The 27,652-nt window shown below is 45.0% G+C and overlaps 1 protein-coding gene across 4 annotated transcripts in view; it reads left to right on the forward strand.

Annotated features, from left to right (window-relative positions):
- CCDC93 (CCC complex scaffolding subunit CCDC93) overlaps positions 1–27,652 on the forward strand; it is a 93,688-nt gene that overhangs the window by 51,380 nt on the left and 14,656 nt on the right. For all 4 annotated transcript variants that reach the window (XM_086718446.1, XM_086718445.1, XM_086718447.1 and 1 more), the window contains 8 exons: positions 6,741–6,857; positions 13,138–13,200; positions 16,692–16,765; positions 18,231–18,312; positions 18,768–18,839; positions 20,354–20,407; positions 21,791–21,853; positions 24,547–24,655. In XM_086718446.1, the coding sequence (XP_086574572.1) occupies positions 6,741–6,857; positions 13,138–13,200; positions 16,692–16,765; positions 18,231–18,312; positions 18,768–18,839; positions 20,354–20,407; positions 21,791–21,853; positions 24,547–24,655 (634 nt within the window). The remainder of the gene's footprint in view (positions 1–6,740; positions 6,858–13,137; positions 13,201–16,691; positions 16,766–18,230; positions 18,313–18,767; positions 18,840–20,353; positions 20,408–21,790; positions 21,854–24,546; positions 24,656–27,652) is intronic.

Here is a 27,652-nt window from a genome sequence, read left to right on the forward strand (position 1 = left end):
CATAATAAATGCTCAGTTGAGGCTGACAAGTGACTCTGACGAGATTCTGCCGAGACTCGCCCAGGGGCCATTCAGGGTGACTTTCCCTCCTAAGACAGACTCTTCTGAGATGTTGCGTGGATCAGTTCCTTGTAGTTTCCTTCCTAGCGCTGCTGACAGTTCCCTGTGTTGCGTGTCTCTACCTGCCTCCCAGGACTAGGATGTCTGTTGTAAGTGATGGCTGGGCTCATTGAATATCCCCAGTGCCTAACGTAATAGGGTTTTCATGAACGTTTGTGGAAGAAAAAATGGAAGGGAGGGAGAATAAGGAACAAGAAGAGCTTTCAAAACTCTCTCTTCCTCTGTGGCACAATTTAGACTTGAGGAGTATGTGGAGGATAACCCCTTTATTTGTGGATAAGGCTTTACCTGACTGGACTGTGAAGGTCCAGGGGTAAGGTCTATGTCTTTTTCCATGTCCCCGGTGCCTACCACTGTGCCTCATACATAACAGGGTCTGAGTGAAGGTTACTTCAACTAAGCAAAGGAAGTTGGGATGGAGAGATTTAGAACGGTAATCAGAATCTGGAGATTAAGGAATCCTGTGAATCCGGAAAGAATAATGTTAAATACATGGGATTTCTAAAGTGTTCCACAGTCTCCTGAAATCTGCATGACTTAAAGCAATAGATAGTAACTAACAGCAACTAAAGAAGAAAAAAATGGTATCAGCTAATGAATTGTTGACCTGGTAGGATGGTCTCAAGCTGCACAGTGCAGCCCACAGTCTCAGGATCTGTATCAATTTGGATAAAGCATAGAATTTGTTTTGTCAGATTTGAACATCATTGAAAGCTAGAAAAGAAGAGATGGCTAGCATTCTGGAGAATAGAATCAACATTCAAAACTACCTTAGGTTGAAATGATGAGCCCAAACAAATTCATTTTTTAAAGAGGATAAATGTGAACTTTGATTGAATTTAAGCAAAATCAGTCATACCAATTCAGGATCAGGCGACCTGACAGTAGTTCATGGGGATAAAAGTGAGAGGTATAGGATTCTGCTCATGCATACTAAATGCTAAGCGCATTCCAGGCAGATACTGCCCGCCCTGCAACCCAGAACTGTGCATTAGACTCAGCAGTGTTACATGAATATGGGTCTTTGAAATTCACGCAATTTCATTAGTGGGAGTCAGAAATACTGAAAAGAATCTACGTATCTAGTCCTATTAATAGAAGCAGAGGGGGATGAGCGAATAGTCCCATCCCATCTGCAGTGCTCAGACTCCAGTGAAAAGGTCACTTGTAAGCTGGAGAATGTCTAGAGGACCATAGCCAAGATGGGGAAGGGCATTGACACACCATTACAGGAAGGGGAGAGGAATGAGCGATGGAGACTTCCTTGTCAGTAAATCTAAATACTATGTGAAAGAGTGATTACACTTAATCTCTGTTACTTCAGGGAAGAATGGACATGTATGTGTTTGTGTCTCTGCAGATCTGATTCTGTCTGTTTTCTGCTGGATTTTTGCTTGTGTTTTGTACGTGCTTTCAAATTTTGATTGTGAGTTCATATTCCTTGCAAATTTACCTACAGAAATTCTTTGAAGCCTAGAGTTGAATCTCTATTCTTTCAGAGAAGATTTGCCTTTTTGTATTGGCAAGCACCCGGAGACACCCCAGCCCAAGTCCATTGTATACATAGTCTTGGGGCTCCTGGGTGGCTCAGTTGGTTAAGTGTCCGACTTCGGCTCAGGTCATGATCTCACAGTTTGTGAGTTCGAGCCCCGCATCGGGCTCTGTGCTGACAGCTCAGAGCCTGGAGCCTGCTTTGGATTCTGTGTCTCCCTCTCTCTCTGCCCCTCCCCTGCTCATGCTCTGTCGCTTTCTGCCTCAAAAATAAATAAAACATTAAAAAAAAATAAAAAAAAAAAAACAAACATAGTCTTGACTTGAGGGTTTTTTGGACCATACAGGTAGTGTGTGGATTTAGACACACACTGCATAAGGGCCAATCTATCACAAAAATCTGGCTGCAGACTTTTCTTTCTTCTTTCACCTATTTCAAGGTTTATGCAAAGCAATTATTGAAGTGTAAAAATCAAAGTTTGAGTTCACCTGGTGTTGACAAATACTTTCAAGAAAACAGCCAACTGCAGTGGGTATACATACCTTCCTAGAGTTCCACTTTCACTAACTTTCGGCTTGACAGGTTTCTTACATTCTTGCTAGCTCGTAGCTTTTTTAAAAGATTAAAAAATTAAGTATTTTATATTATCTGTTTATTTGTCCTCAGTAGAAGGGTTCATCAACGTGTCAGAAACTGAAGCCCATCTCTTCAGTATAGAGAACTATATCATGAGATAGGGATCTTTATTGCTGACAGCTTCGTGGCCATATTTTAGTAGGGGAAGGAGGTAACATAGGAGAGATTTCTATTTTAGGAAGAAGGTTTGTATGTAGATAACCTTTGGGGTCTCTTTCATTATAAAAGTATATAGTTTTAGCTAAAGTAATCATTTTTTGTTTCTCTTAGGAATTTACTATTTTGAACCAGACTAATATTATTGAATGACATTTAAATCTGGTTCCCGTAAGAGTGGAAGTTATGAATATCTATCATTTATTAGAAAACATTGAATCTGTACTAGAAGTCATCTTAATCCACACTGTGGTTTTAAAAGCACGTTCTTAATCTGAAATTGTTGAACAAAATTAGATTGGTTCTTTAGTCCTCCCTCCAGTGTAAACACAAATGGAATATTTGTAGATGATTGGCATTCTTTGAGAGATATTGCACTTTTCAAGTAGAAATCAGTTAAGATGCCCCAAGGATTTAATTTTTTCTGTGAAAGATTTACTATAAAGTTTCCTCTCCATCGGTCCAACTTTGTCTCATCCTTCCAGATCCAACGTCGTCATCTTCAATTTCCTTCTCACTGTGACTCTCAGTGACCAGAATGCCACATGGGCCATAATGCTCTAAAGAACTGCTTCTGCCTTTATCAGTCTCTAGATTGCTTAATAAAAAATATGTTTAAAAAATAGGCTTTCCATTGACTAGGTTAAGACTCTTTAATTCAGCTTAAGAATAAATGATTATATCTGCACAAAAATAACTTCCCATTAAACAAAGCACTTTGCATAGCACCATCACTAGACTCAAAGGCAAACGGAGGAACCCACAATTCATATGTGCTCTGAGCCTGTTCATGTGCATATATTACCCATTTTAATTGGGATGGAGAAATGTCAGATATGGAATTGGCATATAATATCCTGATATTAATGTACATTAATGCTTTGAAGATTCAAATTTAAAGGGCTACACATAGTGGAATCAGAAGGAACTTTCCTCTCTCTAGGTTATATAAGTTATAGGTGGGCCCACTCCACTGATTGGAGCTCATTGCTAATAAGGGGGCCCCAATCAGTGATTGGGACCAATACAGGATTCCCAAGTGGGCCAGGCCCCTTAGATTAAAGTAGTGGTTCTCAAAATTTTCAGTTTCAGGACCTTTTAAGAACTCTTAAAAACTACCGAGGTCTCAATAGCTCACATATTAATGCATTTACAAATAATAGTAATAAATGCATTACATATTAACATCAAAGCAATGGTACTACATGACATGTAACATCTGAGAAACTTCACAGTATAATCATGAGAATGAGAATGAACAAGATGACATTTTAGTATTATTGTGAAAAAGACATTGACCTTGAAGACCCCTGGGAGAGTCAGACCATGTGGCTAAAAATTTAAATCTAGATAGAAAGGGGCACTTGGGTGGCTCAGTCAGTTGAGTGTGCAACTCTTGATTTCAGCTCAGGTCATGATCCCAGGGTCGTGGGGTCAAGCTATGCTGAGCATGGAGCCTGCTTAAGATTCTCTCTCTCTCTCTCTCTCTCTCTCTCTCTCTCTCTCTCTCTCTTTTTCTCTCCCCCTCTTTCTCCCTCTCTCTCCCTCTCTCCCTCCTTCCCCCCTCCCTCTCCCCTTCCCCCTCTGCCTCTCTCTGTCTCTCTCTCTCTCAAATGAAATAAAATAGTAAAATAAATCTAGGTAGAAAGATTGTAAAATAGAGAAAGAGATAATAAACCAGCCTAGATATCTTTCCAGATATCGAGGTAGCCACTGGTTTTCCTGCAAGAAGCCTTCTCTGAAGTGAAGTCAAAGGTCTTGATTTTAAAACAAAGCTGTATGTATGCAGGTACACGGGTAAGAGGGTAAAGAAGCCAGGTTGGAGATACACTTTTCATTACCTTAGGACCTTAGCCATAAAAGCAGTTCATCAGCAGGAAAACTTGCTAAAACTTGGAAACACCATCCAAGCCATGCCAAGGTGCAGAAGAGCCCTGAATGAGTATGTGCTCGCTCCCGCAGACTGGAAGAAGTCTGGGGGATAAGTGAGACACTGATCCCCTGGAGCCTGCCTGCATAGGCCACTGGAGGAGGTCAGGATACTCCAGATAATCCTGATGTCAAACATGGGGACATACCTGTGGGGTAGTTCCAGGGAACAGGGAACCCATTCTGTTTCAAATGTCAATAAATCATTAGCTAGAAGGCTTATGTAATTCTACTAGTAGAGTTAAAAGCTCTCAGGATATGCCAGAGACATGCTGGAAATCAGTGTCAAGGAATCTAAGTTGGATGGTAAAACCCAAATCTGAAAATTAACTATGAAAAAAAAAAAAGCTATTAAATATATATAGCAAACAAAAGTGGGCAAATAAATAACATTGTTCATCAGTGTAGAGGAGATAAAATTGGTTCATAATAAATCTGTTTCTGACAAATGATTTAAAAATTGAGAGGGAGTCGTCCTTCCTCCTCCCCCATTTTTTATACTCAGATAATTTTCAGAAACATTTCCCCGTCTCTAGACTATAGGTTGCAAATCTCTTGATGTGACCAAATTAGTTGTATTTGCAAAAGTTAGCTCTAGGGGCGCCTGGGTGGTTTAAGCATCCTTAAGCCTCCAAGTTTGGCCCAGGTCATGCTCTTGTGGTCCATGGGTTCGAGCCCCACATCGGGCTCTGTGCTAACAGCCCAGAGTGTGGAGCCTGCTTCAGATTCTGTGTCTCCCTCTCTCTCTGCCCCTCCCCCACTCTCTTTCTCTTTCTCTCTCTCTCAAAAGTAAATAAATTTTTTTTTTAATTTTTTTTTTCAACGTTTATTTATTTTTGGGACAGAGAGACAGAGCATGAACGGGCGAGGGGCAGAGAGAGAGGGAGACACAGAATCGGAAACAGGCTCCAGGCTCCGAGCCATCAGCCCAGAGCCCGACGCGGGGCTCGAACTCATGGACCGCGAGATCGTGACCTGGCTGAAGCCGGATGCTTAACTGACTGCGCCACCCAGGCGCCCCTTTTTTTTTTAATTTTAAAGTTAACTCTAATTCCCAGAGATCCAGATAAGCTAGAGTATGTTAGTTGACATTTTTTTTAAAATCCCTGGTTTCAAGGCTAGATATGTTGCATTACTGAGTGCTTAGTTTTTCTATTTCTTTTATGGCCCACCAGCCCACGAGATGGAAAGTGATGGATATTCCTTACTGTTTTACGCAGCCATATCCTGCTGGTTGTTCCCCACCTCCGGAACCGTTAAGCGGCAAAAACTCATCATCTGTTAGTAGTGCTGCTGAATTATTCAGGGAAGTCCTTAACCAAAATAAATGGTGACTGTTCCGTCCAATTTCTCCTCCTCCTCACTTCCCCATCTCTTTTCCCCGTGGGCAAATCTTCCAGACTTTCAAGCTTATGATCACTGTGAAAACATGCAGAGAAAATCAAATACCCAAGTAGTTGTGTTGCACTTGGGCTTAAAGTCACTGCTTAGTTTGGAACTGGGATACTTCCAGTAAAGAAGGAAATGTGGTTGAAATGGACATTTGTTTAATAAAGCTTATCTAAGCTTTTTATGATTATCTACGAAGTATGGGAAGGACTCCTGTTGCAACAGGATCAACCTTTTAATTTGTTTGTCCTAAGGCTTCTCACTAGGGTGAGGCTGCTGGTTGTATTCAGTGTCTCTACCCAGCTGCCTCCTCCTCTGTGTGGTTTCTCAGTGCCGTTGCTGCATTCACCCAGAAATCTCTCCCTTACCCATTTCAAGTCCTGACAGGTCTCTACTTCCTATACAACCTTTTTCTCCCTTCCCTCCTCACATACAATTTTAGGAATCTCCTGCTGGCCCCTCACCAACTTTCATCCCTTTCAAATTTATCCTCTGTGAACACCAAAAGAATAGAAAGGGAGTGGATCCATAGGATGGAGAGAAATAAGTTGATAGGCTGTGGCTTTTCATTATAAATACTTGCAAACAGTTAAACTTTTTGACCATATACTTATAATACTTCAGGGAAAGTGAATTAGTTTGCCATTCTTGATAACTCCATTGTAGTCTCATGAAGATATTGATATGACTGTGTTATTCCTCTATTTAAAACCTTTTGATGGTGCCCTGTTGCCTATATGACCTACATGATACCAACATAACCACAGTTATGTATTCCTGTGCTTCTGCACATGCTGCTCCTCTGCCAGGAATGCAGACTCTGTTGGTGAGGAACCTGATCATCGTGTCAGAGTCTTCTCTGGACTGGGGTTTTGCCTGGGACCCCATGGCTGCCCTGGCTTGGTTTTGACAGGCTGCTCATAGTGCTCTTCCCAGGGTGAGCAGGGATGGATTCGTCTCACATAAACTGAGATGGGCTAACTAAATCCTTTGGGCTTGCCCTCCGTGTTTCCCACAGCAGTCTGAGTTGTCAGCAGAAGAAAGTCCAGAAAAATTAGGAACCTCCCAGCTACATCGTCGGAAAGTCATTTCCTTGAACAAGCAGATTCTGCAGAAGACCAAACATCTGGAAGAGGTTGGTGGCTTTTTTTTTTTATAATTACATTCAAGTAAAATGAAGCTATTCTTCAAGAAGGGAGAAACTGGGGAGGGAGTGAAGATCTTCATGTTAGAATAGAAGTTCTAGAATAGGAATTAGCCTACTACAGCCCTTAGGCCAGTTCAGCTACCACCTGTGTTTGTAAGTCAGGTTTTATTGGAATACATGCACATCTATTTGTTTACATACTTTCTGTGCCCACTTTCTTTTTCTTTTTTTTTTTTTTTTTTTTTTTTTAATTTTTTTTTTTTTTCAATGTTTATTTATTTTTGGGACAGAGAGAGACAGAGCATGAACGGGGGAGGGGCAGAGAGAGAGGGAGACACAGAATCGGAAACAGGCTCCAGGCTCTGAGCCATCAGCCCAGAGCCCGACGCGGGGCTCGAACTCACGGACCGCGAGATCGTGACCTGGCTGAAGTCGGACGCTTAACCGACTGCGCCACCCAGGCGCCCCTTTTTTTTTTTTTAATTTTTTTTTTTTTTCAATGTTTATTTATTTTTGGGACAGAGAGAGACAGAGCATGAACGGGGGAGGGGCAGAGAGAGAGGGAGACACAGAATCGGAAACAGGTCTGTGCCCACTTTCAAGCTCCAGGGGCAGAACTGAGTAGTTGCTGCAGAGATCACGTGTCCCAGAAAGCCCAAGATAGTTTACTTTCTGGCCTTTTCCAGATGTGGTTCATAAAGCTTAAAATATTTATCCTCTGACCCGAACTGAAAAGTTTGCCAACGTCTGTTCTAGAAGAAGGTCACATGACAAGAAGAGCATTTATTGGCTCACAAATGTTAACTGAGCACTACTCTGCTAGGCCGTGGGGATGAATGAAGAACAAGTTATCCCTGCTTTTAAGGATCTTAAGATAGCAATGAGGGAACATATTCTAAACAAATACATCACACACACAACACCATTTAATTACAGCTGTGATAAGTGCTTGAAGGCGACTTCTAGAGTGATAAGACAGGGAGACTTGACCTAGCCTCAGTCACAGAGGACTCCTACTGAAAAGATGAATAGCTGTTTGCTGGGCTGTAAGGCTGCATGGGAAGTAGGTGGGGGCTTGGCTGGGAATTTATGGAACATGAGCTAGGACCTAGAAGAGGAAGGGTCCTGGCCAGTTTCTGTTTTGTGGCTGGAGAGTCTTAAGTGGGGCAGTTAGTTAGCAGAAGCTGATCAGACAGGACTTCCCAGGGCATGATAAGGTGAGTGGAAGCCATTGGAAGGTTTAAGGAAGGGAGTGGCATTATCAGCTTTGCATGTTTCAGAGACCATTCTATTTGTTGTGGGAGCATGAGTTCATTGGACTGACTGTTAGGTTGCTGATCCAGTAGTCCAGGCATGAGCTGTTGATGGCTTTGGTGAGGTAGGGGAAATGGAGGAAACAAGTTTATTTTCAAGGGAGCTTTAGGACATGGTATTCTGTATACTTGGTGATGGATGGGACTATTTTGGAAAGACCTTCACATATTCATTCTAGAAAGTAGAGTTTGACTCAGAAACAATCAATAGAGGATAAAAAGTTGTTACATGCTTCAGTTGCATTGGCAGTACGCTTTAATTAATTAGAAAAGCACGTGTAGCAGAAGATTATGGGAATGAATACAGCTTCGTAAAGAACCGTTCACCAGTAGTTCCTATAATTGATTTCCAAAAATGGGTGCATTTGGCATTTTGAACTTGTACATTTTTTATCCTTTCAAGTCTCACGTATTCAAAAGATATTAATACATCAAATGGGCTTGCTCGATCATTTTTTGTTTGAATTTGTTCTGTTGGAATTTGTTCTACCATAGCTGAACAAACAATAGGTTGGGTTTGCCAAAATGCCTTGGATAATAAGCAAACAAGGATACAAAGATTGTGATTTGATTTCTGTTTTACTATTTAGACATTTTAACTCATAGCTCAGAGAGTATCCTCTCTACTCCTGACCCTTGCCATTATGATAAGAACTTGAAAGTGATCGGTTCAAAAAGAACTCATCACAGAATCAAGATAAGCCTGAATTAGGGATGATGCTTCTTTATCATATGTCTTTACCCTCAGGAGGGAGATCGTTTTGAAGATACCGCAGACCCCATGAGGCAGAGTATCTCAGCATGAATGTTTGCTTTTTCTCTCCCATCTAAACTTGGGGATAAGGGGTGCTAAGTGTCATTGTAGTGGCAGTCCCGGAGCATACTCAGCTGAAGGGGCAGTCCTCGCTGACTCAGGTCTGTTTTGCAGTTGGTCCAGAACCTATGGGTACCATGCACCTGTTATTTTTCAGGCACACTGCCCGTATGTGGCAGGCTCTGTAAAGGACAGCGGTAATTATTACTGCAAGTAGTGCTCTTAATGATGACCAGCACGTGCAGTAGTCCCTAGCCACGTAGCTAGTCAGCTGGACGAGGAAAATGATGAAGGGAGGGAAATATTTGCCAAGGTCACTTATCACGTATGAGTTAGGGGTCTCAGATGATAAAAAGAGAGTTCCAAGGATGAAATGAAAATATAAACAGGAATGCACTTATATGAACCAAAGCCTTATGCAGACATAAGGAATAAAAGATTAGAAATCTTCTCAAGTAGCGGGGCGCCTGGGTGGCGCAGTCGGTTAAGCGTCCGACTTCAGCCACGTCATGATCTCGCGGTCCATGAGTTCGAGCCCCGCGTCGGGCTCTGGGCTGATGGCTCAGAGCCTGGAGCCTGTTTCCGATTCTGTGTCTCCTTCTCTCTGTCTGCCCCTCGCCCGTTCATGCTCTGTCTCTCTCTGTCCCAAAAGTAAATAAACGTTGAAAAAAAAAATTAAAAAAAAAAAATCTTCTCAAGTATAGAAATGAATGTAAAGATTGAAAACCAACATCAACACTTTCATAAACATTTTTTTCTCAAAATGTTTTGAGCTATAATAATATGCCTTTATCATTTCTAGATAATTTGCTACACCCATTTTAATTTGGAATGTCCTATCAAAATAAATAAACAAACAAACAAACATTGTTGCCAAAGTTTAAATTTGACTTTGCTCTTTGACAAAAGGTTGCTCTTCCTAAATTTGCCCTTCTGCAAAAAGTTGTCCACCTCTGGACTTGCAGGTCTGCAGAGTTCCTTCACCTCCTAGTAGTCTCTGATTCTGTCCACCAGAAGTCACAGCGTCGGCAACAAGCCTCTTGTGTGAGAATCCAGGTCTCTGGAGCGGCAGCCCCAGCTCCTTCCTCTGTCACCCTCCTGGACTGCCTCCCTGGCCACCTCATCTGGCCTTCACTCACTTCTTGGTGAGCACTGAACAGCGAGTCATAATGAGAGACCATATACTCCACACACCTGTGTGTGAAGGTCTGCTACACACATTTTTTGTCCCTATCCATTTTTAATAGCTTTAACCACTTTTAAAAATTACAGGTTATAGTACAAGCTCACTGTAAATAAACCAAATAGTACGGAACTATATCATGAAATGAAGGTCCGCCCTCCCCCAAAATATGACAGTCCCCTCTACTCTTTGAAAAGGCCACTGTTTTTGAGAACTTTGCAAACACTTGTATATGCCCACTTACCTGGGGAGAACGGGTTGTCTGACTACAATATTCAGTTCATTTTTCACTTATTCTAAGACACATGTCTCTCCGTCAGTAGTGATAATGGCTAATAAGGACTTTTTTACTGAGCACTTACAAAGTGCTTTTCAAACTCATTCATTCTTCTCACACAACATCCTTGTGGAAGGGGTACTATTATTTTCCTCATTTTACAAATAAGGAAACAAACAGAGAAGTGAGGTAGTTCGGCCTGTGATCACACATGTTTCTAATGGTGAAACCAAAACTTTGACTATATAAATATACCTCATTCTTTCTAATTGACTGCATAGTGTGATGTAGCACATGTGTAATATAATTTATTGTACCTGCCCCCATTCATGGGTATGTAGATTGTTTCAGGTTCCCCCTCTCCACTGCAAATTTATGTATCTCTTTGTACAGTCATCTTTGTGCAAATATGTAAGTATTCCTGTAAGATAGATTTTAGGAAGTAGAATTGCTGGGTCAAAAAATATATGCATTTTTTATTTTGCTAGAAGCCATCAAATTATTCACCAGTTATTTTGCCAGTTTATATTTCCACCAGTAGTAGAGAATCCAAACTCCTTAAATCCAAGAACTCCTCATCCAAGGTCATGCAGGTGGAAGGCAACCCAGATATACTCTTGTGGCCTTGATGATAACCCTGGGGAGGGTTCTAGCCCAATAGACCAATGGGAGGAGGGGAAAAAGCAAGAGAAGGAATAAAGAGCCTTTCTGGGTACAAGGGAGTGCGCTGCAGAGGCATAGAGCTGGGACGCAGCTAGTACGTAACTGAGAAGAAACCTGAGACTGAGGAAGGAAAGAGGAACCCAGAAATGGAGTGGTAGCCAGCTACTGAATTTAGAGGTGAGTCTAGGGTTTAATGATGAAGAAGAAAATAGGGGTAGGAGAATCATGAAGGATTCCAGTAAGATGAAGAGCTCAGCTAAGCTACTGGGACATCCTGTTTGAGAAAAGATGGTCAGATGAGCAGATGAAAAGACCTCTTATGAAATCAGTTAAAGAGGAGAGATGAGTCTTCTCTAATTAGAAAGCTACATCTCTGCCAAGACCCAGCCTGCTTGAGTCTTTGTTGTGATGCCTTCCTTAGACTCCCCGTGAGCCAGGCTCTTTCCTTGGGCCTCCCCCAGGTCTGGCCCTGCCCCAGCTATTCTCATACTCTAATCCCCAGTTTCCTGGTCCAGCGCCTTGAGTGCAGGGACTGTTCCATGTTCATCATCTCCTCCCACACACCTCATGTGAGCGGAGCATGAGGTAAATGTCAAATGGCAGCTGGTCAGGCACATGGTTGAGAGGTGGGCAGCAAGGTGGGTGAGGCAGGTGGGAAATGCCAGGAGCCCTTCCTGGAGCCACAAAAGAGCTTCAAGAGTTCAACCACTAGTGTTTCAAGAGAAAAACTTTCTCCAGAAATACTCTTCTCTACCAGTTATACAACCAGGCCAATGGAAGTTCTCATTGCACAGATGGCTCCTTTGAAAAGGGAGAAGCCAGAGCCCACCTGCTTCCCTCCTTTGTCACTTTTGCTCTCTGCTTGAGTTGGCTTCTTGATAGGCCTCGTGGAAGTGTAACCATCCATCAGTCATGGAGACTAGAAGCATGATTTAGGAGTCATGATTCTGAAGGCGACATAACTGTTAATAGGTTGCTTACAGGTTCAAGGATGGGGCACGTTATTTTGAAGCAGTCATTGAGACTCAGAGTAAAATTTCTCATTGTTAATATGTACTCAGGTAACAGCCAAAGAGCCCGATATCATTTTCTGCCACTTTCCCTTTTCAGAGTGGCTCTGGACTTTTGGTGAACGTTTTCAGATTTCTGAAAGTTCACAGACAGCACAAGATATACCTTTTAGTAAGGAAAAGCGACATGACATTTTGCAGATGTACGTTTACAATTATGTAACTTTGAACAGTAAAGGTAATTCATTTTCTTTCTCTTAGCGTTGGAAGTCCTGAATTCTTTCTTCTATCTGAGATTGTTTGCCAGCCTGTCATAGTCTGTGCTAGAATCCTGAGTGCTGAAATGCAGTTTGTATTCTGTGAATGGGCACGCTGGTTGGTTAACCAAACTGAGTGTAGACAAACAAACATCAGACCTGAATTTGAATCCTGGCTTTATCAGTTAATAGCTGTGAAACTTGCCATCAAGTAACTTAACCCCTCTGAGCCTTTATTTCCTCATCTGTAAAATAAGAATAATGTCAGAGCGCCTGGGTGGCTCTGTTGGTTAAGCCTCCAACTCTTGATTTAGGCTCGGGTCGTTATTTCACAGTTCCTTAGATCAAGCCCCTTGCCAGGCTCTGCACTGACAGCACAGAGCTTGCTTGGGATTCTCTCTCCCTCTGTCTTTCCCTCTCTCTCCGTCTGTCTGTGTCTCTCTCTCTGCCCTCTCAAAATAAAGAAGTAAACATTAAAAAAATAAAGTAAGAATAATGTCTTCTTCCGTTGAATTTAAGGATTCAATGATAGAACTTACGCAGAATATCTAGCGTATCACCTGACATGTAGTTGGTGCTAATTATATGAATTTTTTTCTTCACTTGTTGACAGCCATTCTAAAATTCCCACATTTGCTCAGTTTAAGTGTCTTCTGAGTTTCCATTTTCCCGTGTGTGAGACGGGGATCCACCCATAGCTGTGCTGCTGTAAGGATCGAATGAGATCAGGTATCTCCTCTTTGTTTTATAGCTGCAGGCAAGTCACACCAGCCTACAAGCCAGATATGATGAAACCAAGAAAACTCTGACAGAGGTGAGTAGATCTGCAGAGCCGCTTTTGGCCTGCACCCCTAATGGAATGCCTTGTATCATCAGTCTGTGGGGAGGCATCACTGTCTACTTCTCAGGGCTCAGGGCCGTCTGGGGACATGGGACCAGCTCACAGTATGACCCCTGCAGCCAGTTTATCCACACTGTCGCGGGCCGTGAAGCATCGGGAAAGGCTTCCCGAGGAAGGCCAGCCCAGTCAGCAGGGCACAGGCCACATAGAATTTGGGGGGGCCATGCCCAGTAAGTGGGCCCAGCTCCTCTACAAGCCCACAGATTGTAGAATAGCTTCAAAGTACTGAATTCCTTAAGAACGAGAAGGCTTCTTTTCATAAAATGAGAGAACTACAGAAGGCTGTAATTTGTTGTTCAGCATTGCTGTTTATCTTCTGGGCCGAATGGGGGGGGAGCAGGGGGGCGGTGGCGAAGCACATGATGCGTTTTCTACCCCAGGTTTGGAGTCTGCCATCTCACATGGGCGTTTACAGTGTGGCTCACCTACTACTTGTGATGGCCTGGGAGACTAGGCCAGGAAAACAAACGCTTCTGATGCCAGCCCTGTCATGAGAGGAGTTTACATATTTCTGTCCCTCGTGTTTCCATAGAGAGCTATCCTCCTCTGGATCAGAAAAGCTCTCCTCATGGTGATTTTGGTGCCCGAGCGATAGCCACACTCTACAGGGGCCTCCTACAGGGGCCCCACCTAGTACTTTCCGAACCACATGGAAGCAGGACTGGTCTTAACAACCTCTCTGACACTAAGGCAGTACCCCCCTCCCTTTTTTGTAATTTCACACGAAACGTGCCCGTTTCAAATTCTTATTTCTATAGCTATATGTAGCACTCAGCTCACTGCCTTGCTGTCAACCTGACAAAACTTTTTAATTCTGACCTGGGCCAGTCTTTTCAGTTATTGTCAGAACGTTTGAAAAGGGCAGGCAAAAGAACGGCAGAATGAGGTTTTTTGTCATGCTTCCCAGAGAAGCCTGTGTCGCATTTGGACAGATGCGCTTTCTTCACACTGCTCTGTGACTACCTTCCTATGGGCTGGATGGCAGACTCCTAGGGCAGAGCCCCTGCTGCTGTCTAAATGTTACTGCCACAGAGTCTCTGGCATGAAGTTTGCCAAGTCATGGATCAGTTTTTGTATAACCATCTGGGAGAGATTAAAGGCAAAGGATCTTGATATCAATTTCCTAAGACACTTGTATGTCTTAGGGTATAAATCCCAAGTGGCTCTAAAGGCATTTCTTTGTACTAAACACTAAATCAGGTATTTGCTGAGCTCCATGTGCTGGGAGGTAGAGGAAGTGATTTAAGTCAGTGATAGGAGATCGCCTCTTATCCTCAGGTAATAATAGCAGCCACCATCAGGATGTGCTGGCTGTGCTCTGGGCCCCTCACCTGTATCAGTCCGTGGACTGTCTGTAACAACACTAGCAGCACTGTTTTCATCCCTGTCGTGTAGCTGGGGACTTTACAGCTACACCGAGGGTGGCAGGATTCCAGTGCTGGCTGTCGGGCACCAAAGACCTTGCTGAGAGCTCGCTCTCTCGTGGGGCGGTCAAACTAAGTCCCGTCTAGGAAAATGGGAAGCCGTATAAAACCTAGCATTCAGCAACTTCTGAAGAAGCCTGGCTGGTCAGAGTCCTGAAGACCAGACCCCTGAGCAAGCAATGAACTTCACCTTTGGGCCTCTGCCTCCTTATCTGTTCAAGTCAAGGATTGGGCAAAACGAGCATTCTGACCCCTCTCACCTTTTCAGCAAAACCTGCCCTTCCAGGATAACCTGGTGGCACTGAAAACCTGGGGAGACCTGTCTTTCCAGTAAATTTAGTAAAGTAGAGATGGCAGGGAAGGTCGAGGACAGACAACAGCCCATGACACCTGTGGGTAGGCTACGTGCTCCTGCATCACCAGGCCGCCGGGTTCTGGCCGTCCATGTTTTAATTTCAGCAGTCGCAGCTTTAATTTCCTACGTGTGAGGTTTCTTCTTTGTAGTATGTGCAGTATTCTCTCCCACCTCTCTAAGGGCATCCATCATGTCGAAAGTTTTTCTTGATCTATAAACAATTTCTTCAGATCAAAATTGATTTGTTCAGTTTTATTTTTCTCATTTGTGGTTCTGTCTTACATGTTGGGTAATTCTTGGTGGTATGCTTATCTTTGGTTCTGAAACTTCCTATTACCGGCTGTGTGGATTCTGTATCCATTTTATGAAGCCTGCTTTGCTTTCCGTGATTGTTCTAGAAGGGTGGGTCCTACTGCTAGTTGAGATCAGCCGGTAGTATGTGATTTGGGGGGGCACTCCACCTTTCTCCTGGGCATTACGGATTCTGGGAGCCCGCCTGCCTCTGAGGCTTGAGCTCCAGCTCATCGTTAGGGGAGCCAGGCTTCACTGCTTAGCGCAGCTGGCTCTCCTACTGCGATGCCAGCCCTGCGGACCATCCTTCCTGTGTCTGCTGATCCCACCCAGCAGGCCTCCTCAGCCCCACCTTTCCAGCAGCCGTCTTCTTGTCCCTGCAGTACCTGCTCCCATGTTTAAACATAATCGTCTGTTTTTCTTAGGACTTTGGCAAGAAGGGCTTGTTGCAACTTGTGCTTGGTCTTCCGTTTTCAACTAGTACCCTTAGAACTTTTTATCTTGTTGTTTTGAGTAGGTAACACATTCACACAGTTCAAAATTCAAAAAGTATAATAGTTGTATCACTGTAACCCAGCCATATAGTTACCCTCTCCAGAGGATCACCAGTTTCTTGTGAATCTTTTTACAAATACTTTATGCGTATATCCTTTTATACATGTACACATTCGATATATACATTCCTTTATACACATTGGAAACACATGGAAATCAACATTTTGTACGTCATTTTCTTCCAACTAACAGTAGATGCTAGAGGTCGTCATAAAAGAGATGCTTTTTTCTTACTCTTTTTAGCACCTTTGTATTCTATTGTATACGTGTAGACCTCATAAATGGAAATCTGAGTTTCTTTAAAATTTCTTTTTTTAAATCCTCACTCTGACTCAGAAAAAGAAAGTGAAATTACTCAAGAAGATAGATTTAACCCTACACCTGCTGATAGCCATGACATTGGTGTTGTGGAATTTAAGCCAGGTCTGTCTCTCATAGCCTATTTTACTTCCCTCTTCATACCGACCTACCGAAAGGCACCTGCCGTCGGCCTTACTCTGGCTTTCCATCCATGTGCTGCTGTGATTTAAAGTTATTGCCAAGATTTCCTTCACCAACAGAATGTGTCCCAATGGGTCTGGTTTTGACCATGTTATCCTCTCCACCCCCGTCCTGTTTCTCTTGTGCATCTGTTTTCTCGGTGTACATCTGGGTCCACTGGGCTTGGCCAGCTGTCAGAAGTGGGGCACAGATGTGAGCCGGGGGGTGGGGAGGATGCACGCACTCACTCTCCTGTCCCCCCAAGTGTCTAGCAGCCACGCCTCTTTTCTGTCTCACAGTTGAAGAGCTACAGTGAGAGACTGGACAAGGAGCAAGCAGCCCTGGAGAAGATAGAATCAAAAGCTGATCCAAAGTAAGACGTTTCCACGTGTGTTTACTTTCCCTTTGAAGAAAGTGACTCTGCCTGGTGTTTACTTTCCCTTTTCCCTGGTGTTCCCTTTGAAGAAACTGACTCTGCCACAGTGCCTGGTGGCTTATTTTGTTTGAACACAGGACTGAGGAGCTGAGGGTCTGGCCCCATGCGGGTCGGTTCGGTTCACATGCCCCATGCAGAATGTGGTGACTCCCCATTGCTCCGGCACGAGCTGAGAGGCTTGGGCCGCACTGAGTTGGCCACCTCGTTCTCCTAATTCCTGTTGGGAGCAGAAGCAACACACTTTTCGTTTTGCTTTTGCTTTTTTGTTTTTCTGGTTTTTTAATTTTCATATAGTTTTTTATTTCAGAGAGAGAGCATGTGCAAGCGGGAGAGATGGGTGGTGGTGGGGGGGGGGCGGTGGTGGGGGAGAGAGAATCTTAAGCCAGCTTCACACTCAGCACAGAACCCTACCTGGGGCTCGATCCCAGGACCCTGGGATCATGACCTGAGCTGAAATCAAGAGCTGGATGCTCAACCGACTGAGCCAACCAAGCGCCACCTTTGTTTTTCTGGTTTTAAAAACCAAATAGTCCGTTCACAGAACAAAAAGGCATGTGGTGAAAGTCTCCCTCTCACCCGTGTCCCCAGCCACCCAGTTCTTCTCCTTGGAGTCAACCCTTGTTACCAGTTTTTTACTGGCAGCATTCCAGCCCTGCATCCTTGGGATTCAAGGTGCAGTCTTTTTTTTTTTTTTTTTTTTTTTTTACTCAAAGAATAGATGCTGGTTTTTTTCCTTCATTTTTATTAGTTTTTTTAATTGTCTTTAAACAATTTAAATAAAGTGTAAGACACACTGACATTTGACTTTTTTGGCACCAAAGTGTTTAGGTGCCAGGTAAAATCTCCCTGAATGATACTGTAAATCATAAAAAGCTTCAGGCACGGATTGAGCAGTCCCAGATTTGAAGGACATTTTTAGCAAAGAAGGCACAGATTACTTGGCTTTATAATTAGCAACACTTCTTTCATGATATGGAGCAAAGTATTGTCAGATACTTGACATTTTTATTTTCAAATTAATTCTTCTAATGACCGTAAGTAATTTGTCTCCTTTTCGTGGAAATTAAAAACTGTGTGATGCCGTCTATGCTCTGAATACTGTTGAGTAATTGGTACAAGTAGATGCAGTATTCTTGAAACTCATTGATGTTTCTGCAGTTGACATTTTAATTCTGGATCCTGTGATGTTTGGATGTGGCCTGATGGACTTGAGTATATAAATGAATGATAATGTCAGTTAAATGGGAGTCATTATCATTTGTGGAGAACCCATTAGACACTCTGGAGAGAGACAAAGGAAATTTAAAAGGGAGTTTCTCTTTAGCTGGGAACTTGGTTTTAGGTGTGATTCATAAAATCATAATAGCTTTCCATATGTCATTGTTTGGTCTTTTCTCTTCAGCATCCTGCAGAACCTGAGAGCACTTGTAGCCATGAATGAAAACCTGAAAAGTCAGGAACAGGAGTTTAAAGCACATTGTCGAGTAAGTGTTGCTTGATGTGAGCAGATCTTGAACCAGGACTCTTGTGAAATGTCACCACCCCTTGTGCTGTTGTGGCATCCGACTCCAGTGCAGTCGAAAACATAGATTCATGGAGCAGTTCTGTGTCAGTTGTGTAAGATGAACGGAGCCCTATGGTGGGTACCCGCCACCCTGAGGAGACTGGAAGTGAGTCACATAGGTCACTGTGTGTGTCAAACCCCCAAACTGAGAGCACAGCCTAACAAACACTGTGTTCTAATTTATACGTATATTTAGAAGTCTTATAAAGTGTGAAAGAATAACATCACGTGAACCCAGGCCTGTCCTGTAAAGCTGGGATGTCTGGGGGTCCTGTGATAAGTCCTCACTCCTGGTGGTCACTAGAGGGGCGGTGCGGGCACAAGTCCATTCGCCAGCTTGTCTGCATTTTGTAAATGTTCATATCGCCTTTAAAGGAGGAGATGACGCGGCTGCAGCAGGAAATCGAAAACCTGAAAGCCGAGAGAGTGCCAGCTGGAGATGAAAAGGTAAATTCAGGCTCGGAGGGAGTCCTCAAGACTGTTAGGTGCTGTTGTGACTTATCAGCAGGAGGATTTCTGGAGGACTGACCGGCAAAAAGTCTGATGCTAAAAAGGACTGACCAGTTTCCCTCAACCTGGTCCTCTGAACACATGCTTCTCCACTGTTTTCATCCCAGAATTTTCTTAGATTTCCATCCCTCTCCTTAGATTTCCATCCCTCTCCTTAGATTTCCATCCCTCTCATTTACCCTCTGGTCTGGCTCCCCCTCCACTTAGGGAAGGGGTGTTTCTAGGAACCTTCTTCAAAGAGCAACCTGTTCTCTAAATTTTGTACCAATTTACTCACTTCATCCTCCGCTGCTGCCTGGAGACATGCCCTGCCCCTAAAAGGCAGCAGTAAGCAAGGAACAAGGCGTAGTGTTAGAGCTCCAGCATGACTGGAGCATTGCTGGATGTCACCAGCTGGCTCTCAGGACACAGGACTTGCACTTCTTGAAACTCATTGATGTTTCCGCAGTTGACGTTTTAATTCCGGATTCTGTGATGTTTGTTTGGATGTGGCTGGCTCTCAGGACACAGGACTTGCTCTTCTGGGGAGCCAGTGGGAATTTCCGCTGAAAGTTAAGTTAGGGGCAGCTGGGTGGCTCAGTTGGTTAAGCGTCTGACTCTTAATGTTGGCTCAGGTCAAGATCTCACAGTTTGTGAGTCCGAGCCCCACATCGGGCTCTGTGTTGTCAGCGTGGAGCCTGCTTGGGATTCTGTCTTCCTCTCTCTCTGCCCCTCCCCTGCTCGCTCTCAGTCTCTCTCAAAAATAAAGAAAATAAATAAATAAACTGAAAAAATAATTTTTTTTTAAGTGAAAACACAGGGCAGAAAAAAAGTTTGTGTCTCTCACCAAGTAAGACTAGGGATTACTGGTTTTGTTTTTCCTTGTCACACTTCGTTTCTAAGTTCTTCCCCTGAGGCCCCAAGGGCTTACGATCAAGACACAGGAGCTGGTTGTCTCAGAGCCCTCAGCTCAAAGCTCAAGGAGGGGAAGAGGCTGGTTCAAGCCACCCAGCACCAGTCCATGTACCCTAGCTCAGGGACCGTGCTCCTGGCTGTGCAGGATGTATGTCTTGGAGGTGGCTCCATGCTGGCAGGATGGGACTGGCACGGGAGAGTAGCAGAATCTGACTGTGCAGTGCAGCAGTGTTCTGGAACCTTTATCACACAGCCAGCCTCTCTGGTTTTTCTAAGACTTTGAGGCTCAAATCGTCAGCTCAGCCACTGAGTTTGCATAAATCAGACTTTCAAGATCATATTTCTCTTCTTAGCAATCACATCTTGTTGGAGGGATTATTACATTCAAAGACAGTTGCAGTTTGTTTGTTGTGACACACATGTAAGAACAATTTAAAATCTGGGGCCCATAGGCATGGTCCATGAACTGACCCCCACCCCTTCCTACATCCAGACCCTCAGCTTCTGTCCCATACCCCTTACTCAGGAAGGATGTTCATTACTTTTCATCATTTCAGACCCTGTCTTCTGGAGATCCACATGGTGCCCTAACCCCTGTGATGACTCATAATGTAAGTACGTACCCAATCTCAGGACTGCCATTGCCCTCCCCGGGAGTGGCCGCCAGCGTTGTACCTTCCCCTGACAGTTTTCACACCTGCTTTAATTTTCACTATGACCACGTCTTCGTGTGTGGGCTCTCAGGGGCATTGCCCCATTTCACACACCTGGCCCCTCAGACGGAAGCAGGGTCTAACCAGTGATCGCCCTGAAGGCCGCCATTCTGGGAGGTTTTCTCCCAGACTTTGTTCAGGCGTTCTGTGTTTGCTCTGGTATCCCAGCTGAGAAGGCGAGAGGCCTGCCCTGGCCACACCTGCTGGTCCCAACCCACAGGCTCGGAGGGGGGGGGGGTGATGCAGAGCGAGGAAACTGTCCCTATGGTACTACATTCCAAGGTCAGCACACCCTAAGGGACCCAACAGGAAATAGCTTCAGCTTTGTGTGCCAACTCCGCTACCCAAAGCCACGGTCCGTATGTGAATGAAAGGACATGGCTTTGTTCCTATAAAACTTTATTTACAAAAATAGGCAGAGAGGTGAATTTGGCCCACAGGTTGTCAAACCAGTTAAACCAGTTTCTTGTAATTCAGTGCTGCCCAAAAGAACACTGTGCAGTGATGACCGTGTTCTGTGTCCACACTGTTCACTCTGACAGCCACTAGCTCCTTGTGTGGCCCCTGAGCACTGGAAGCGTGGCTGTTGTAATTGAGAAACTGAATATTTTTAAAATTTCAGTTAAAGTAAATTTAAACAGCCACATGTAGCTAGTGGCTCTCATGTTGGATAGTGTAGCTCTAAGTAGAAACGTAGAAAGCAAATCCAGCGTCACTGTAAACGCAGATACCTAGAACAAGAGATTCTTTAATAATTACTTCCTTATCATTGTAGATTTTGGTGGCAGGCATAAATTTGGGGAATACTCCACTTAAGAACACTAGATTTCACCTAGACCCCAGAAGAAGGAAGAATTGTGATAAAGTGATGTGAAAGAGCCTCAAGGGTCTTACATAACACAGGGACCCAGACGCTAAACTCAGCCATTGGAGAAAAGACATTTGGGGCCTCAGAATGGAAAGATGTGACAAAAATATTCAATTTCAGGGGTATCTGGGTGGTTTTGTTGGACGTCTGACTCTTAATTTTGGCTCAGGTCATGATCCTAACCTGACTCATGGGATCGAGCCCAGCATCAAGGTCTGCACTGAGTGTGGATCTGCTGAAGATTCTCTGTCTCTCTCTCTCTCTCTCTCCCTCTCTCTCCCCCTCTGCCCCTTCCCCTACTCACGCTCTCTCTAAAAAAAAAAAAAAAAAAAAAAAATTTCACTTTCAAAAGACTTCATTGAAGAATCAAAGTTTCCTGCTCTTAGATGGTTGTGTCCTTTTCCAATTTTTAGGAAGACCTAGACAAACGGTATAATATGGAGAAAGAGAAACTTTACAAGATCCGTTTACTACAGGTAAGTGAAAGCACGAACAACAAGATAGATAAATATACCTAACTAGGTATGAATGTCCTGTAGCAGAACTAGGAATTGTCAGTATCTAAAAACGAGGTTGGTACTGAGGCTGCCTTCTGGAGGGTAACTACGTGGTTTAAGATGACAATAACACCTCACTTTGGTGTGTTACTTTCCTTCATGTTGATTGATCCTGACCCGGGGTGGAGAGTAGGTTTTAGCCCCATTTTCTGTATGAAGAAGCTGACTCAGATCCGTTCCGCGCTTGTCCAGAGTCAAGCAGCTGGTGAGTGCCAGAGCCGGCATTCAAGTTCTAGTGCTCTCGTACAGTGCCCATTTTGGCTGTCTTGTTTGATAACCTTGGAGGTTTGTAAGAAAGCCATTAAATATGGGGGAAGTAGGTTTTAGAGTTGGTCCCAAAGATAAATGGACATAATGTCAAAATTGCGTGGTAAAATCCCTTACATTGCCAGGATCTGACTCACGGAAGCTCAGAAGCCAAGACCTAACTTCTGTTGTACTTTGGCTTGGGCCTACTTCCTGTTCCCTGGGAAGAGAAAGCCAGGCTCTGATGGGAATGGCCAAAGGGCTGCCGAGGCTGGTGAGCCCTCATTTCTCCTGTCGCTGGCTGTTGCTTCTTTTGCTGAGCTATTTGGTGAAATTCGGATATGTCAAATTCATCCTTAATACAAGGACACTGCTAATCTTTAAAGAAACAGAATTAAATAAAATCAGGAAAACACAGCTGCATACTTGAAAATTTGTGACTGTGTGCTTACAGTATATTCAGGGTTGCCTTAGGTCCCAGGAATAGTAAATGGGATGCCAGGTCCCAGTCTTCTGGGAGCTGGCTGGCTGTTCGAGAACCAAGATATGTGCATATACATCAAAGTAGGAGGGTGTTTATATGCAAACTGCCTATTGTGGGCAGCTTCAAACTGGCTAAAGGGAAGCTACCATAGTCCTGCTGAGGGGCTGAGCCAGAGCAGGGGCCATGGGGATGGGCAGAAATGACCTGGCACAGGAGAGACTGAGGAGCTGTATCTGATAGGACCTAGCATCAATTGGGTCAGAGAAACAGAGGAGTCATGGATGGTACTTGAATTTCTGACTCAGGCTGTAGGGTGGATACTTGTGTTATTCGCTGAGTGAAAGCATTAACAAAAGGAATAGGCTTCAGGGCGTGTGTGTATAGGAGTGTTAACGAGCTTTAAAAGTTGGGGCACTCGACCAAGTAGAAATGTCCAAGAAATGATTGGATGTCAGGTCTGATGCTCAGAATAGTCCGGGCTGGAGATTTGGATGTTGGCGCTGTGTAGGTGATAACCAAAGCTGTGGAAATGGGGCAAACCCTGTGTGGGGACAGGCAGAGGGAAAGGAGGAACCCAGGAGGGAGGGAAGCCAGATGGGCAAGTGCAGGGGCTTGCAGAAGCTGAGCAGGGGGTTCGGCAGAGAGAATAGTGAATTTTGCTAGAAATCAAGAAAGCTGGAAGCTGATGGTTGTCCATGAGCTGTCTCCCAGAGGAGGCCTGTGGTGACCTTGGTGAGAGCAGTACAGTGGGAGTCTGGAGAAGCCAGCTGCCATGAGGATGACCACAGGGCGTGGGGGCAGCAAGAGACACCGAGAGGCTAGGGAAGGTGGGCTATTGTTGCAGAAGAAGGAGGCTGAGGGCTGAAAGGTGATCAGAGCTTAGGGAAGGGCTTTTGAGGGATGAGGGACTGTAGCATGTCTAAATGCTGGTGAGAAGGAGCCAGTAGAAAGGGAAAGGTTAAAGATGTATTAAAACAGTGAATAATTGTATCTTAAGATTCCTGGGGGGGGAGAAGGGGGAAAGGGGTCGGGGACATAAGAGTCAGAGCCTGAGCACCCAGAGGGCAGGGTAGCCTTGGCCAATAGAAGCACATTTTTGCCTCTGACCAGAGCCTCAGAGACCCGACTTTGGGTGTGGTCTCCAGAGCTGCTGGTGAGCTTCTCTCCCAGAGGTTTGTATTCCCCCAGTTCTTCGAGACACACACGTGCTGTCGTGAGCAGGGTGGGCCAGGGAGAGATGGGGTGGCACAGAAGAAGGGCAGTGCCAAGAGCCTGTTAGTCCTGGACCATGAGTGGGAGTGGGGAGCAGTGTGGGAACCCAGCCACTTCCCACTGGTACTGCCTGCCAGGCCTCGGGAGCCTAAACCCTCCCTGAGCCACACAGCACCGCTGTGCCTCCCCAGGTACAGTCAGCGGCCACTTTGGCTAACGTACCCCGAATCCATGGTAGGGAGAAAATTCTAGAAAGGTATTGGAGGAGCTTACCAACAGGCTGAGGAATTTGGAATCCATATGGAGGCAGTTCCTCATCACCTGGGAGGCCTTCCTTTCCGTACCTGTTCCGCACCTGGTGGTGGTGGAATCCACTACTCTAGAGACTTTTGGGGCCTGGAGGGACGGCTGAGGGCTCTCCACAAAAGCCTTAACTACTCAAGATTTTCCTTGCCAACCCATTAACATCGTGCCTTCTCTGGTTCTAGTTCATAGCTACGCACACCTCCGTGTGTTGCAAAGTGGAGGAGAGTCCGTCAGAATCTGAGATGGGGGCCTCAGGCCACAGCAGATTTTCGGGTGTGTGGCTGTGCTCAGAAGGAGATGGGGGCAGAGAGCACGTAAGACCTTTTACCAAATAGTACTGTCTCCTCCTCCCTTTTGCCTTTAGGCTCGAAGAAATCGAGAAATAGCGATTTTGCATCGCAAGATTGATGAAGTTCCCAGCCGAGCCGAGCTAATACAGTATCAGAAGAGATTTATTGAACTCTACCGCCAGAGTAGGTGCAAACACTCCTGGTGGTGGGAGGCTCAGGAGGCGAGGGTCCTGTCCTGCGGGAGCATGGTGCAGTGTGCATCACAGCGCAGTCCGTGAAAGCCACCACCAGAAGGGGCTCCATGTCGTCACCAGGCCCACTGGGCGCTCATTCCACAAAGCTCACTGCTGAGTGACCCTTAACCCCGGGAGCAGCACTGGGGGGCTCTGCTGCCCTCTCTGTGCCCCCTCTGCTGCCCTCTCTGTGGACAGATTGAGCTAATTGAGCTCTTAGCATGATGTTTCAAACCCGCCCTCCTCCTGGTCAGCCATCTGGCTCCACTGAGCTCCCCATCCGCTTTCCAGCTTCACACGGGACAATCAGCACCCCACAATATAGCATCTCTGGATGAATCCTCACTCATTGTTCTTCTCTACAAACTTTCTTGCCTATGTGGTCCTTGATTTTGACAGCATTGTGTTCACCCAGTAATCTAGGACTGGGTGTCCCTCAGCCTGAATCAGCGAGCACAGCTCGTCAGGTCCAGGGTGGCCCTCAAATTGTCATTGCCTCTCTCCCACTGCGATAGCCATTCTGACTTGTGTCGCAGCTCAGCTGAACGACCACTAGCTGGTCTGTATACCCTTCCTTGAGTTCCTCACCCAGCTGTCTGTCATGTCACTTCTCTCTCTGCTGACCAGTCTTCAGGAGCTCCCCAGGCCGGCCTACTGAGGACAGCATCTCTCCATATTATCTCCAGATCCTTCTCAGTCTAAGTGGCTGCCTGGAGGCCCCCTTTTCCTTCTTTAGGTTCACATTCTGGCTTCCATTGCCCACACACTACCCCTCAACACACCATGCACTTTGACATACATCTTGGCCCTTGACTCCTCTTGTTACCTATGCCTGGGACTCCTCAGCTCTGTCAGACCCAACTCAGATCTAGTCTGTAAATGGGTCCTGGACCATCACCCCTTCTTCTAGGTCCCCAGTCATGCATATGCCCTGGATACTTCCAGCTCAACAGATACAGAACCGAATTCAGCCTCCCCCATTTCCCCTCCTGCTCACTGGGATCACTGTCTAGCCAGCCTGTACCCCCAGCCCCTTAGTCTCTGACTCCGCTGCCCTTCTGGTTCTGCTTCCAAGAAACGGTCAAGTCTGTTTCTTCTGAGCCACTGCCATAGCTACCTTCTCAGCACTGCCCAGAGTCTGCACTCTTGTGTGACAGGTCTTAAACAGAAGTTGGACCATTTTACGCTCTCACTTTAAAGGCTCTAATATCCAACAGCTCCCCGTAACTTGTCAGATGATCTTCAGAATCCTAAATGCACTGGTCAGAGTCTTGCATCAGGTGGGCCAGCTGCCAGCCAGCTTCCCCTGCAGCCCCTCAGTGTCTCACCCCTCTCACGAGGGTGTCTGCGTTTTGGCCTCTGAGCTGGTCCCCAAGTCCACAACGTCACTGTCCTGCAGCTCCCACTTGGCTGGCACCATTTCTTCTTCCAAAACCTACCTCAGACTTCACCTTGGGGTCCTGGCCTTTCAAACATCCGTGCTGGTCCCAGCCAAAGCAGTGTCTTTGCTTGAGTGAGGGTTACACCTTTTTTCACGCCTGCCCCATCCTGATGTTTTCTGTGGTCCTCAACCATGCTTCAGCTGGTCAGAGGCAGACAGCAACACTCATAGTTAAATCTTTCCCCTTTAATTCTCTATCTCTGCCTACTTTCCAGCTTTGAACAATAATAATATTCAATAATACCTTGCATCAGTGTATTTCAGAGTAAATTTGACACTTGTTAAAGCCCTTTTGATAGGACATTTTTACACCAAAAACATTTCCAAGCAGTTGCATCAAAATATCTGTATCATTTCCATCATTAGTATTTATCATTGTCAAATATCCACAGCCTCAACCCAGTCTCTGATCTGAATAGAGGAAAGGTGACAGGCACATCCCTGAGCAGCAAAGCTAAAAGTTGATTGATTGATTGATTGATTGATTGATTGATGGCAGCGATTTTCAACTTTGACTATCCATTCTAATCACCAGGCCCTGCCTCCAGAAAAATCTCACTTAATTGGTCAGAAGATTTTATTTATTTATTTATTTATTTATTTATTTATTTATTTATTTTTTAACGTTTATTTATTTTTGAGACAGGGAGAGATAGAGCATGAATGGGGGAGGGTCAGAGAGAGAGGGAGACACAGAATCTGAAACAGGCTCCAGGCTCTGAGCTGTCAGCACAGCTCGAACTCACAGACTGCGAGATCATGACCTGAGCCGAAGTTGGACGCTTAACCGACTGAGCCACCCAGGCGCCCCTGGTCAGGAGATTTTAAAAGCTCCCCAGGCTATTCTGTGTTTCAGCCAGGCTTAAAATCCCCTGTTCTAAAGCTCTTAGCAGGAATACTACTTTATACTGAGTAGTTCATGTAATGATTTTTATACAAATTAGACATTTCTATGTTGGAAACATTTTTAACTACTGCCTCAAAATACTTGTATCAGATTATTAACTTCTGTTTCCAGTTATGTATGGCAATATCGCCAGCCCCCACCCATCTTTGGGCTGCACAGCTTGGGGGAGAGACAGCTATCACTGGGTAATAAAGTTAAAAGTTGGCTGAGTGGCTTAAAGAATCTGGTTTCAGTGTTAGTGGCAGTTGCCCAAGGAAACCACAAGTGCCCACCAGCCTGTTCTGCCTCTCTCTCCCCTCCCCCAGTCATGCTGCTCCAGAGGGAACCTGTGTTCAGGGAGCAACTGGGAAACCAGACCCCGCTGTCATCTGGCCAGTTACCTGATCAGAATCTTAGACATCAGAATCTTTGGCTATGGCTAAATTGCAGGGCTCAGTTTAGGCCCAAAGGCTGATTGTGAATCCAGGTGTTGGGATTTTGTCTCCTGCTAGAGACAAAACTCAGAGCAATGAGGAAGGCATATAGGCTCAGAGTCACATGGGGGGACCACCCAAGCACCCAGCCACCGAACAGGAGGAAGAACTGGGGCAGGAACCGTC

This window comes from Puma concolor, chromosome C1 (assembly GCF_028749965.1).
Source record: "Puma concolor isolate L17-30 chromosome C1, mPumCon1.1.hap2, whole genome shotgun sequence".
Classification (NCBI taxonomy): domain Eukaryota; kingdom Metazoa; phylum Chordata; class Mammalia; order Carnivora; family Felidae; genus Puma; species Puma concolor.